This window comes from Ruditapes philippinarum, unplaced genomic scaffold, assembly GCF_026571515.1.
Source record: "Ruditapes philippinarum isolate M1 unplaced genomic scaffold, ASM2657151v2 ctg4525_1_1_1_1, whole genome shotgun sequence".
In the NCBI taxonomy this organism is placed as follows: domain Eukaryota; kingdom Metazoa; phylum Mollusca; class Bivalvia; order Venerida; family Veneridae; genus Ruditapes; species Ruditapes philippinarum.
In genome coordinates this window covers 31,722-46,806 of record NW_026854619.1, presented here as the reverse complement: position 1 = coordinate 46,806, position 15,085 = coordinate 31,722, and the positions used below count along the sequence as shown (strand labels likewise).

The 15,085-nt window shown below is 31.1% G+C and overlaps 1 protein-coding gene across 1 annotated transcript in view; it reads left to right on the top strand.

Moving 5' to 3' along the window:
- Positions 1-5,046: 5,046 nt before the first annotated feature.
- The window catches only part of LOC132740596 (uncharacterized), a 37,714-nt gene continuing 27,675 nt past the window's right edge, over positions 5,047-15,085 (top strand). Inside the window, exon 1 of the mRNA XM_060728532.1 lies at positions 5,047-5,284. Within this exon, the coding sequence (XP_060584515.1) occupies positions 5,144-5,284 (141 nt within the window). The 5' untranslated portion in view covers positions 5,047-5,143. The remainder of the gene's footprint in view (positions 5,285-15,085) is intronic.

Genomic DNA, 15,085 nt, shown 5'->3' with positions numbered 1-15,085 from the left:
AAAAATCAAACAAGAAATTATAAAAGAAAATTTCATTTCATTCAAACCTACAATCTTCAATTTGAAACTAACTGAAGGTTTTACACCTAAGTCTTGTCAACAAGCTAGTAAGTCAAGTGATATGCTGGTAGGTTGAACCACACATTAAAATATGTACTATGGTTTATTTTGGGATCCAATAATTTAGTAACTAACAAAAGTTCATTGAACATACAAATGTCTCAGGTCAATATTGCTAAACAATATTATTGAAATGTTGTGAAGAGACTTATATCTTATTATCTCCCTCAGTGATTATATCCTTCATTGTCTAAAATAGTACCCAGTGTTGTTTCTTTAACAAAACAATTGGTTGATATAGGGGCCTTAACTCAATAAAATTCAAAGGAACTCTGAAGAAATTAGTAACTCAATAATAGTGTTAAAACTCCCTTCTACTACTTTAATATACATGAAAATGTTTCTTTACATCTACTACTCTCAGAAGATATGAAAATGTTTCTTTACATCTACTAATCTCAGATTTAGATGGGGATATTTCCAAGAAAATTGTTTTTCATTTACTCTTATTAGATCTACCACAGGACTCAGAAGGGATGTAGACTTTACAGACATATTATCAATTGATGGTTGTTGTTTTTTGTCTGCTTACTGTCAAATCCATTTTTTTGCAATTCTGCTGAATTATAAAAGTGGTACCATTCTTATATGCATAGTATGTATGGTGTCACTGAAGAAAAAGGTATTAAGGTAAAGGAGCAATATCACCAGAAAGAGTATAAATACCATAAAGGATGTGAAATTAAAGTGAAGGATATATTGAGGGCATAGTTCCCCTAGGAGACACTTAGCTGTTTCAATAGAAGCATGTTTCTGCAATCCCCAGCTCTAAAAGTAGCACTGAAAATACCAGTCAATGTATGAAATGAGAAGTTTATTGAAATATTAAGAATTCAATGCTGTATTTATACATATAAAATTATAGTAGTCCCCTTATTTTGTAGTAATATCTTTAATCCATCATAGCCACATGCATATGGCACATTTGCCATGCCAATAATGGTCAAATAAAATATCTCCCTTTGATCATCAAGAACAAAATGTGCTGCATGCCTGTGAAAATGAAAAAATTGAACATTCTTCACCAATTTTGTTGTTTTGGAGAAAATGCAAAAATTGAATATTCTTCATCAATTCTGTTGTTTTTTGCAATTTAACTAAGTTTTAAACATTTACATCTTACAGATTAATGATAAAGAGTGGGAAATTTGGGTCAGTGATATGAATTTCATTAATTATGCATTTAGCTGGACTTTTTGAAATTTAGTCAATTTGAAAACCTATTCTGTACCAATTATATTTAAATGTGTGGTGAGATGTTTGTGGAATATTAAAGTAAAGCAATTAAGGGCATATAGGCCTCATGTTGAACCAAACTCCTTTAATCTTGATCAACATTATCTTGTTTTAATGAATTATTTATGAGAATTTTGTCACATATTGTTATAAATGTGTGTTATTATGATTTAATTAATATTTAAAGATAATTTACTTGTAACATTACTGAGTGATTTATGTGATATTTTGTTGAAACTGTTTACCGACTAATAACAGACTCCTTGGTAATCTCCTGTAAGTTTGTTAGAGTAATGTGTTCTTAATTGTGCATAATTACAATATCCAAACATACAAGAATAGTGGATGTCAAGGTCACTAGAGGTAAACCTTTGAACCCTTAACTTAAACATGCCGAATTTGTGTGATGAAACTTTGCTTTGCTTTGAATTTTGAACAATAGTCCATTCAAGGTAAATTAAGGGATTTAAATATCAAAATTGAGCTAAACAGTATCTAAGACCCATATTGATCATTTGGATGGGACCGGGAGAATAAATGGGGTCACCGATATTGTTTGGGAGGCGAAAAAATAAAGAGCATTGTCAGTGTGAAGTATAGTCTGATCTGTCACAGAGGCTTAAAGCAGCACGCCTCCAGATATATGTTAATTTCTTTGAGATTTAAGAAAATGCGTTTCAAAGTAAAATATTGTGAAGAGAACAAAAAACAGTAATTTACAGATTGCAAACGGCACTATTAATCCACTTAAATCATTAAAAATAGGGAAAAAATGCTTGAAATACTCTTTTTAAAGTTTGGCTCATCTAGAGGCATGCAGCTTTTAATCAGTTTTTGTTCCAGCAGGTTTAAATTAAGGGTTCATTCCAAAATGAATTATATGTGAATAATATAAATCAGCAAATAGTAATTTTATGTGAATAAGATGAATCAATAAATAGTAATTTTATGTGAATTAGATAAATCAATAAATAGTAATTTTATGTGAATTAGATAAATCAATAAATAGTAATTTTATGTGAATTAGATGAATCAATAAATAGTAATTTTATGTTAATTAGATTAATCAATAAATACATATAGTAATTTTATGTGAATTAGATCAATCAATAAATAGTGATTTTATATGAATTAGATCAATCAATAAATAGTAATTTTATATGAATTAGATCAATCAATAAATAGTAATTTTATGTGAATTAGATCAATCAACAAATGATATGTGAATGAGATAAATCAATAAATAGTAATTTTATGTGAATAAGATCAATCAACAAAAAGTAATTTTATGTAAATTAGATCAATCAACAAATGATATGTGAATGAGATAATCAACAAATGATATGTGATTGAAATAATCAGCAAATGATATGTGAATGAGATAATCAACAAATATTATGTGATTGAGATAATCAACAAATGATATGTGAATGAGATAATCAGCAAATGATATGTGTATAAGATAAATCAACATATAATATGTGAATGAGATAATCAACAAATAATATGTGAATAAGAGCAATTAACAAATAGTACTTTTATGTGAAAGAGATAATCAACAAATATTATGTGAATAGATAATCAACAAATATTATGTGAATGAGATAATCAACAAATATTATGTGAATGAGATAATCAACAAATATTATGTGAATGAGATAATCAACAAATATTAAGTGAATGAGATAATCAACAAATGATATGTGAATGAGATCAATCAATACCATAATTGAAAAATGGCAGGGTGAGTTCATTATGGAAAATGTTAGATGGTTAGAGAGACATTCATCACATGGTTTGACTAGTACATGTGCACTTTATTTACTTAAAATGTTCTTTTGCTTGTAAACTCATTGTCAGAATGACTGAAACACTGTCCCATTTAACATAATTCTTATTCTATTTTTAAAGAAGAGCAAAACATTCTATTTTAGCTGCTATTTTGATGCCAGATAGAAAAAAAAAATAAAAAAAATTTAACAATGTCTATTTAGAAATTAAGGAATTTTATCAAAATTAAATATTACTAATTATATTCTTGCAAGGTCTTTTTGGGGATAATGAGAAACATTATGGTTTTGTTTTTGGTTCTTTTGAAGCCAGACTTATAAATGCTTTGAACTACAATCTATTTAAGACATTCAAGAAAAAGAAATGCAACATTTCACCAAACTCTACAAATAATATTATTAAATTGGACTTTTTCATGTGTACTAATTAATCCTTACTGCAATTTGAAAAGAATATAAGAATAAAAAAAGGGAAAAACATGAACTAAAAAAAAACAACTTAAATTTATACCAAAAATTGTTTATGTATGGATGACTTCACCAAACCTTGTTTGTAACCAAAAATATCAAATCCACTCTGGCCCTTGCAACAGCATTAACTTGTTGTATGGCAGTGCAGCAGAGTGGTTAACACATCAGACTAACGTAGTCTATGGATTGCTGGCCGTGTCGATTCAAACCTCGTCAGCGGCAAGAGCAAGAAACTTTACACTCATTGCTTGGTTGTTTTCAAAAATATGGTGGAACTAATATAAATTAGTATAAACTAACTACATTAACTTTGACCTTGCTGGAACTAAAAGTGAGGTGCCTTTGTCAACAGTATAGAGCCACTGGCCAGCCTGTACATCTCACCAAAATTGATACATGTAATGGACAGTTCACAAAATGGAAGTTTAAGACAATAAAGTCCATGACTGTAAGAGATTTATCAGGTGGTGTGTTAACCAAAACAATATAAATCTGTATAGGAATCTTCTTTAAACAAGTTATTTGATATTTACAAGTTGAAGCATTTAGAATAGATGTTCTCTGGAACACTGCAAACGTTGGTTTTTCTTGTCAATGACATGAGTTTATTTACTGTTTATTAGCTTCATGGAAATGTTCATAATAGAGTGATCAATGCATTCGACTTGAAAATTATCCAAATCTGTTTGTACCCCTGGGATAACGTTGAAAAAATCCAATTTTGCGGCATTAGGAGTATCTGTATTATTTGACTTAAACAATTTACAATGTATAATGATGAATTTCTTTTTTTCCCTTGAAAACAAAATTAACTTCAATGTAATATAAGCTTGGCTGTGACAGTATACTAGTATTTTATTTCCAAATATACATAGTACTTTAAAGATGTAGTTTATACGGGAGAAAAGAGAAGAAACCTCATTGAAACAGATTTACATAGTAATGTTATTTGAATGTGCATTGTGAACCAGTCTGTTTCCTCTTTTACTAGACTTATTTGTTTTGATTCTTGAGATTTGCATAATTATCTGCTGAAAAAAATCTACATCAATATTAATGCAAGATTTAAGTTCTGACATTACAGAACTGGTTTTGTGTGATCATGTAAATATTAAAAGTACTGAGACACATTTTAGATCATTGTAAACAAATAACAGGACTTTTGGGAGAACTCTAAAATGATATGTCATTGGTTGAAATAGCAAAGGGACATAATCATATCACCATTTGTTATCTCCCCTTAAATACATTTTTCATACCATTTCTCTTACTTAAGAAATAATGAACAGAATGATATTGGCTCATTAAATATTTTTAGTTTGCAGATTTCTCAAATTTAAATCCTTGACCAAATTGCGATACATTAAGATAAACAACAACTTCACTTTTACATCCTTTGTGGCAACACTTTATGGATGGATCCAATATGAAAACATGACAATTCCAAAATGTAAATTTAACAGTTTTACAAGTATGAATACCATTGTTTTTATCTTTCAGTCTTACCTATCCAGACTAAGGAGAGCATGACCATTAATTTCACAGTAGTTGGATCAACAGTGAAAATCAAGTTTGGACCGGTACAGCATAACTATACATACAGAGTGTGCTTAGCAACAGTCATAAAAGAATACAACTGTTATAAAGATATTGAAAAAACAGAACCGGTAAGTTTGTCATATGGCATTTCAAACAACCTACCACTCCATGTTCAAATGTACTTATAGCAGTATTGGTGTTCATCTTGATGTAGCTTGCTAAGGAAATGTGATATTTCTTTTAATACTTAAAATATGTTTTATATTGAAGAAATATTCTCTTTTAATACCTTTGCTGACATATACCCATTCAACTCCAAGTATCATGTATTTGACTGCCCATAATATACAAGTGGATATTATGTTCATGTCAGGAAATAGAGATTGATATATTCATGTCAGTAAAAAGAAGTTGATATATTCATGTCAAGAAATAGAGGTTGATATATTCATGTCAAGGAATAGAGGTTGATATATTCATGTCAGTAAATAGAGATTGATATATTCATGTCAGTAAATAGAAGTTGATACATTCATGTCAAGGAATAGAGGTTGATAAATTCATGTCAAGGAATAGAGGTTGATATATTCATGTCAAGGAATAGAGGTTGATATATTCATGTCAAGGAATAGAGGTTGATATATTCATGTCAAGGAATAGAGGTTGATATATTCATGTCAAGGAATAGAGGTTGATAAATTCATGTCAAGGAATAGAGGTTGATATATTCATGTCAAGGAATAGAGGTTGATATATTCATGTCAGTAAATAGAGGTAGATATATTCATGTCAGATAATAGAGGTTGATATATTCATGTCAAGGAATAGAGGTAGATATATTCATGTCAAGGAATAGAGGTAGATATATTCATGTCAGATAATAGAGGTTGATATATTCATGTCAGTAAATAGAGGTTGATACATCCATGTCAAGGAATAGAGGTTGATAAATTCATGTCAAGGAATAGAGGTTGATATATTCATGTCAAGAAATAGAGGTTGATATATTCATGTCAAGAAATAGAGGTTGATAAATTCATGTCAAGGAATAGAGGTTGATATATTCATGTCAAGGAATAGAGGTTGATATATTCATGTCAAGAAATAGAGGTTGATAAATTCATGTCAAGGAATAGAGGTTGATATATTCATGTCAAGGAATAGAGGTTGTTATATTCATGTCAAGGAATAGAGGTTGATATATTCATGTCAGTAAATAGAGGTTGGAATATTTATGTCAAGAAATAGAGGTTGATATATTCATGTCAGTAAATAGAGGTTGATATATTTTTGTCAAGGAATAGAGGTTGATATATTCATGTCAAGAAATAGAGGTTGATATATTCATGTCAAGGAATAGAGGTTGTAATATTCATGTCAAGGAATAGAGGTTGATAAATTCATGTCAAGGAATAGAGGTTGATATATTCATGTCAGGAAATAGAGGTTTATATATTCATGTCAGGAAATAGAGGTTGATATATTCATGTCAGGAAATAGAGGTTGGAATATTTATGTCAAGAAATAGAGATTCATAAATTCATGTCAGGAAATAGAGGTTGGAATATTTATGTCAGGAAATAGACGTTGATCTATTCATGTCAGGAAATAGAGGTTAATATATTCATGTCAGGAAATAGAGGTTGATATATTAATGTCAGGAAATAGAGGTTGATATATTCATGTCAGGAAATAGAGGTTGATATATTCATGTCAAGGAATAGAGATTGATATATTCATATCAGTAAATAGAAGTTGATACATTCATGCCAAGGAATAGAGGTTGATAAAATTTTATTCATGTCAGTAAATAGAGGTTGATAAATTCATGTCAAGGAATAGTGGTTGATATATTCATGTCAAGGAATAGAGGTTGATATATTCATGTCAAAGAATAGAGGTTGATAAATGCATGTCAAGGAATAGAGGTTGATATATTCATGTCAAGGAATAGAGGTTGTTATATTCATGTCAAGGAATAGAGGTTGATATATTCATGTCAGTAAATAGATGTTGGAATATTTATGTCAAGAAATTGAGGTTAATATTCAGGAAATAGAGATAAGTACATTCATGTTAGGAAGTAGTTGTTTATAAATTCATGTCAGGGAAATGGATGCATCACAAGATGTTTCAAATTTGTCTCAAGAGTTCTGTATTGTTTGCATGGTTTTAAAAAAAACAGAACAGATAAGACAGTTAGAAAATAGGACAGATATAGTGTGATTGAAATAGCTAGATACTTTGCTACAGCCGATTATTAACTTTTAAAATTATCTTAGTAGTAGTCAGTAATAAAGAAGTTCGGAGATACTCTAATTATTTGTGATTTGGAAGTAGGCTGACAATAAATTCTGCAGTAATTGGCAGATGTGGTTTATTTAAAAAGCGTCTTGTTTTGAAATAATTTTTGTAATAACCTTGTTTTGTAATATCATAAGATTTGTTAAAACCAAGTTATAAAAACAGACCTGTAACAGTGTCATTATTCACATCATTTAAAATGTCAATTTTTTGTTGTTGTTTTTTTCTTTTCTTTCTAGAACTCTGACATTATCAGTTGCTGACATTATTAATTTGGCTGACAAGGTGTTTTTTTGCTCTGTCTGCTTTTCCTCTATAAATATATTGTATATTTTTTATGAAACATAATTAATTATTTTAAAAAAAATGGGGCCCTTTTTCCCCTAGGGTTTAACCCCCAAAAGGCCCAGTATACCATTTAATGAAACCCCAAAGGGGTTTAAAAAAGGTAAAAATTACCTTTTTCCCCTTTTTTACCCATAATAAAAAATTTTATAGTGAAGTTTAAAGGATTTTTTAAAGGCAATTAAACTTTCTTCTGTCATAATTATGATTTTTAAAATATTTTTTTTAAGTGATATGTTGTCTTAAAAAAAGCTGCAGTTTTTGTTTTTGGGTAAGATTATCGGGTTTTAAAATTTTTTTTTTTCTGTATTTATAAACAGGGCCCCAACATCTGAGGTTTTTTGTTAAAAAAGGGTTTTCAGGATCAGAAAATGTTTTTTTTGCAACCCCCCAGGGAAAATTTCATGCATTTTCATGTTTTTATGGATAAACCCCCAAGGTATTTTGAGTACCCAACAAGAATATAAGATCACTTCTCCTTTGTCCTATCTTTTCTGTCTGTCGGGTCCGTCCGTCACAAAAATTTGGGCCAATTTACTCCCCCAAAAAACTACTGGGCTTTTAAATTTCAAAAAACTTTACACGTTTGAAAAGGTACCCCCAAGGGTATGGGCTTTGTTTAACAGTTTTTTCGGGTTAAAATGTTTTTTTGGTGATTTAGGGGCCCTTGAAAAAAAAAACCGTTTTTTTGCTTTTTAATGATTACGGGATCCCTCTTTTCATATGCAAATTTTTAGTCGACTTTTTTTCATCCCAAATGGGTTTTTCCTTTAAATAATAATTTCTGAATTATATTTGATCATTATGTTAAATTATAATAATGCTTACTTTTTAGGCTAATGACAAAATATATTTACACTTTTAATGCAGATTGAACCTGACAACAATCACTGACTGTGCACCATTTCTTGCGATTACTTATGATTACTGAACATTTCCTATATATTTCTACTAATGTATAAAAGTAGGTAGATTTATTTATCCTCTGGAAGTAGATGTTCATGGCATGTTTGCCCTACAAAATGTGGAGATATACCATATCACTTGTCTGGGTGAAATCTACAACTAATTTGAGCCGCGTCATGACAAAACCAACGTAATGCATTTGCGACCTGCTGTTTGCTTACAAACCCTATTACAAGTAGAGAAACTGATAGTGAACAGCATTGATCCTGATCAGACTGCACGGATGCACAGGCTGGTCTGGATCCATGCTGGTCGCAAATGCATAACGTTGCTTTTGTCGTGACGCGGCTAATTTTTTTTTTTCATGTGCAACAAAATGGTATTGCCCGTTGTTAAATTAAATGAAGAAATTTTACCCTTACCAGCTGATCATTTTGTGATTTATAGAGGATATTAAATGAGTGTTGATTTACTGCTCAATTTATTAAAAGAGTTGAATAAAATCATATGATGCAAGCCTCTGAATCTACCACAAATATAATATTCTATTATCACATGTCTTAAACAAGAATGGTTTTAAGTTAAAAAAGACATTTTTTGTTGATGCTCCTATAAGTGTAACTCTTATACCCGATGTTTGTATATAATGCAAATGACGTCATGTCAAAGTGTTATTAGTCCCCTACCGGTTTAACCGGAGGGGACTTTAGGTTTACCCTCCGTCCGTCTGTCCGTCTGTCTGTCTGTCCGTCTGTCCGTCTGTCTGTCAGTCTGTCAGTCCGTCAGTCCGTCCGTCCACAAAACTGGATCCCACGATAACGCAAAAAGTACTGAAAATATTTTTATGAAACTTGATATATGGATAGATGGCAGTATGGAGATTATGCACGTCTTTTTCTTTTCTTCCTATGTTGAAAATTCTGGTTGCTATGGCAACAAATAGTCTGAAAATATGGCAAATTTAACACATAAACTGGATCCAGTGATAACTCAAAAAGTACTGAAAATATTTTTATGAAACTTGAAATATGGGTAGATGGCAGTCTGGAGATTATGCACATCTTTTTCTTTTCTTCCTATGTTGAAAATTCTGGTTGCTATGGCAACAAATAGCCTGAATTTCAAGATTTCTGATTTAAATTTTTCAGGTTTTTCACTATAAGTTCTTTATTTCTTAAGGTGTTTACTTCAAACTTTAAATATAAGTTTCTGGTCATCAACCACATCATATGTGACAAGGTTTATAACTCTAGCACAAAAAATATCAGTATTACCTCCCTTGAACTTAGATTTTTTAGGGGAAAAAATGTTGTCTTTTTTAAATAACTTTATTTCCTAATGTATCTACTTCAAACTTCATATATATGTTTCTTATTATCACTCGACATTTTTGAGAAGGTTAAATACTCTAGCAAGACTATTTCCAGAATTATGTCCCCCTTGAACTTAGTTTTTTTTTCGAGAAACTGGTATTTTCACTCCAACTTCTTCATTCCTTATAGGATTTACTTTAAAATCCCACATCGTAATAATATGACAAGGTTGTATAAACATAATTTCCTTACTAAGCATGGAAACTTAACACATTACTGTGATATAGACAAACTTATTTTATTATGTTTTGTGGTTGATATTTTCAAATACAGACTTCATCCTCAAATTCATTATAAATGGCAATACACAGGAGTGTATGACAATTAAAGAACTTTTTGAGGGACCGGTAGGGGACTACTGTATTGCCCGCAATACTATCAAATGCTTGTTAAACTAGTGTAATATCTTTTTTATTAAATGGCTTTATTATACACCTGCACCATAGTTTATGTGATAAAAAATAAGCTACGATAAGTCTCAAAAACTAGTTCTTAAGCTGTTAGAATTCTGGGACTTGTCTAGATTCCAATTTTAGAACTGTCCATTATCAATTTTGGAGATATCAAGATAGAAAATTTTTAAGTTGGTCAGCCAAAAGTATTGAGCCTGGTAATACTGCTCTGATGTGCAGGCTGGCCTGGCTCTACAAGCTGGCCTGGCTCTACAGGCTGGCCTGGCTCTACACTGGTAGCCAAACCTACATACTTTCAATCCCAGCAATTGGTAAAGATAACAATAGAGGAACTGAAAGTTTAGTGGTTGATATTGGTCCAATATTGTCCTTGAAAATGATATTTTATTTTGGAAAACAAAGTTATGTTTGACTTATGATCAGTGTAATAAAAACACTAAATAGATTTTTCTCTGTTCAAAGGAATTTAAGTAGTAACTCATGTCCACCTGGTTATTGATGTTTTTTTTCTCTTAGCTTCCTCCTATGAGAATTAAAGACCCATTTAGACAAGTTTATGATTATATAATAGTATTTAATCATAAAGCATGTACCTGCTAATGTTATGTAATGAATTTGCACAGGAGTCCATTCAAAGTTAAAGTGATTTCAGTATGAAAAATACTGGTGTACAGGTTGGCCGGGCTTTATACTGGTGGCAAAGGCTTATCTCTTTCCATTCCAGCAGGGTAATCAAAGGTAGACCTGCTTAATTTCTAAAATGAACTCTCCAGCTTTAGGCCTTTTCCCAGCATTTCCATGGATCAGACTATCAGACCCATTCTCAATTTGCTTATTTTTCCCCAATCTTTAAAAAATCTGCCCTTATGAAATGGTGTTCTTTTATGACTACAGACATACAAGTTTATCAAGTTTGAAAAGAATAGCTTTTAACGTTTCTGAGAAAATGGAACTGAACAAAAAGGTTTACTAATGCCAACACCAATGCCAACACTAAGAGTGGTACACTAATTCCTTGAGATGCAGATTCCAATCATTTTCACATTTGTCAGTATTATAGAAATTATAAAATTGAATGCTTGCATGAGAAAAAAACCCTTAACATCATTTTACAAATGTTAAATTTTAGACGTTAAAAATAAAAAAGTGAATTCCCCTTGAAATGTTAAAGATAAATATGAATAGGGTAACAATGAGCAAAATTCAAAAGTTTTTTTATTTATTTCAAGAGCTATATAGAATTGAATTACTTTATGAATTCAATATATCAATTAAAAAAAGTAAGTGACGTTTTGGGTCGTACTGTCATATCATACTGTACCAAATGACACAAACATTTTTTTAATGACAATTATTATTGTTCAGTCAATGAATAACCTTACATCATGCAGTGACATTAACCACTGCCGTCCACAAAACAGGCTTTCAATCAAACCACGCCTGCAACATTTTCAATTTTGCGTGTTCAGGGTGACCTTTTATAGTTTCCACATTGCATCAGTTATCTTAAAGTTTTGCCAGAACCTTTATACTAGGGATGAAGGTCACAAAGTGCCTTTAAAATAATCTGAAAATGATGAGATTTTCTAAGAAAGACATTTACCACAATCATTGGTACATAAAAATTGTTTTTAAATGTACATGACATTGTACATTTAATCTTAGGAAATCAGTGTTTCGATGCCAGGAATAGATAATGACAGATGGATACAGGTTTTAACATTAATAAGAAATCTTTATTTGGTCAAGGGGAGAGGTGGCTTAATGGTCAATATGTCTGCCTCCCAAACCAGGGATTTAAATGGTTTAATCCTTACTCCAGTCATGACCTGATATTCTTGTGTTAATTGTATGATGCCTCTGTACTGGCTAGTTCAAGCGGACCAATTGAGTGTGGTTCCAATCACATGGGGATGGCACATGGTAGGATAGAGAATTATATATTTTATAAGTTTAATATTTACATTTAAAAATGGCTTTCAGAATTAGAAGGAATCCTGTATTTGGCTAGTAAAGATTTTTTTTTCTCCATTCTTGCATGTGTCATCCCCCTGTTGTTCCAATACACTTCACTCTTTCACCTCAATAGAGTTAAGTAAAATCATTCTCAGTCTTGGCATGTGCGGTCCCCCCACCCTCCCCTCCTTCCCCACCCCATTTGTTCCAATCTAAGGTTTAACACTTTCACTTCTATTAAGCCAAGTAAAATACTCTGGTTTAGACAAAAATATATAGCATTTTAAAATGAAGTCAACCTTTTTATGTTGTAAGTTTTTGTTGGTTTTTTTAGCCAGATTAATGCATGTACGTAGGAATAGTATTGTTAAATGTCAAACAATATTTTGAGACAAATTATGGCATCAAATTTTGTTAATTAAGTTTTATTCTATTACAAAAGTCTGCTGCAAAGACAATCATATTTTTTATATGGTCTGCCATGATATTACAGTTTGTTGGTAACATTGTCTGTGTGAATGTAAGCAAAGTAGTTTCAAGTCCATAATTTTGTCTTTTCTCTATGGATTTAAAAATGATGTTGCAGAAATGCTCTGTATTATGTGTCATATGCAATATTCATGTCTTAAGGTCAAGGTCATATGTAGATGTCAATGGTAAAGAATGGAATTTAATTTTGCATTATTCTGTTCCATAATAAATTTTGACATTGCTTGGAATACTAAGTACTAGTCAACATTGGTCAGTTAACAGTATTAAAAGGTTAATACAATTTGGCAGAGTAGGGCGTGAAGATGATAAGGGCAAATTATTACTTTGGCGAGCATAATATTATTTTTTTCAACAAGTTCAATAAATTTAGTAATGATTGAACTAACACAAATTTAATATTCTATTTATCACATATTTTTTTTACCAAAAATAAAGACCGTGAAGTGAAAAAGAGCCATTTTTCATTGACACTCCTATAGTATAACACTAACATTTATTAGAGCGTCTTAACGCTATGTTTATAATAATTTCGCAAATGATGTCACAGCTGTTTTTACGTTGTCGCAAAAGCAGCACGTGTATGTGATAAACAGCATTATAACTATAGTATCAACAGGCATCCTCCATCAAGACTCTTTTTCCCTATGTCCTTGTATTACAAAATTGCTATTGAATTACAAACTGGTTTAGTAAGTACATAATCAAGACTTACCTAACCTACTCAGCATTTTCATTAATTTTCTGGTTGATGTAAAAACCAATTTCCTCTAGATTTGAGAATTTCTTGGAACTTCACAACTCATTAAATGCAGACATGCAGAGATAGTATAACACATATTTTTCTTGGAAATATCTGAAAGATGATAGGGGCTGCAATATCCTCACAAATTAGCTAAATGGTTAGGTTACCACACGGAGGAGACTTTAATTTCAACATAGCACGCTAATTGGAACAGTTTCATTGCCTGACCAAGTACATACACACACCAAGTGTGTTATCGCATAGTTTGATCTTTGACATAAATTTGTCAAGTAATGTTTGGTCTTTATGTCATGCTGACTTTTTGAATGTCATTAGAGTATAAAAAAAAATGAAAATGAAGAGCAAATAAGGAGCTTAATGTTTGGTAAGTTTAGGGCGCTTGATTATGAAGAAATATCTAAAATTAAAGAAAAGATAGAAAAACACAGCCTTTGGTTACAAACAGCAATCATTATTGTCTCACTTGGCTGCATATATTGAATTTGCTCAATATACATGTATTGTCAACTTAGCGCAGTAACAAGTTAACTCATATTACATTATATAAGGAGTTAACCTGTTACTGAACTTAGGTGACAATATGTTTCTCTGCCTAGACAGTTTCAAAATAGGAGTGGACAAGTTCATAACAATAAGAAATACAACACCATTACGGTTTAAATATCTAATATTGTGTTACAGTAACACACAATGTCATGTTTGTCATTATCCTTTTATTAGAAATTAATGCAGAAATATCCAACATGCAAGTTGTATTCACATTTTATGTCCATTTTCTAAAAGGATTTAAAAATTAGATATTGACTTTATATTGTGAAAAGTCGTTCACTTTAAAGTCAATAGCAGAACCTATATGAAATGGGGGTAGTAACTCTTAATTTACTTTAGAAAAATCTTGAATTTTGACTTCCAGAGTTAAAATTGTGAATTCTGAAAATTTTGATCGTCATTTTGATAGAATTCTTTTCTTCAAGTTTTAGCACAATTTCCACTGAAGATCAACAGTTACTAGTCTTGATTATTGCAAAACACCATGGACAAGTTTTAGCCATGGGAATATGGAACAATTTGTTTGCCATGGGAATGTGGAAATTTTTTAGCCATGGGAATGGGGAACAATTTTTAGCCATGGGAATGTGAATTGTTTTTAGCCATGGGAATGTGGAAATTTTTTTATCCATGGGAATGTGTAACATTTTTAGCCATGGGAATGGGGAACAATTTTTAGCCATGGGAATGGAATGGGGAACAATTTTTAGCCATGGGAATGGGGAACAATTTTTAGCCAGGGAATGGGGAACAATTTTTAGCCATGGGCCATGGGGAACAATTTTTAGCCGTGGGAATGTTGAACAATCTTTGTTATGGACAGCTTTG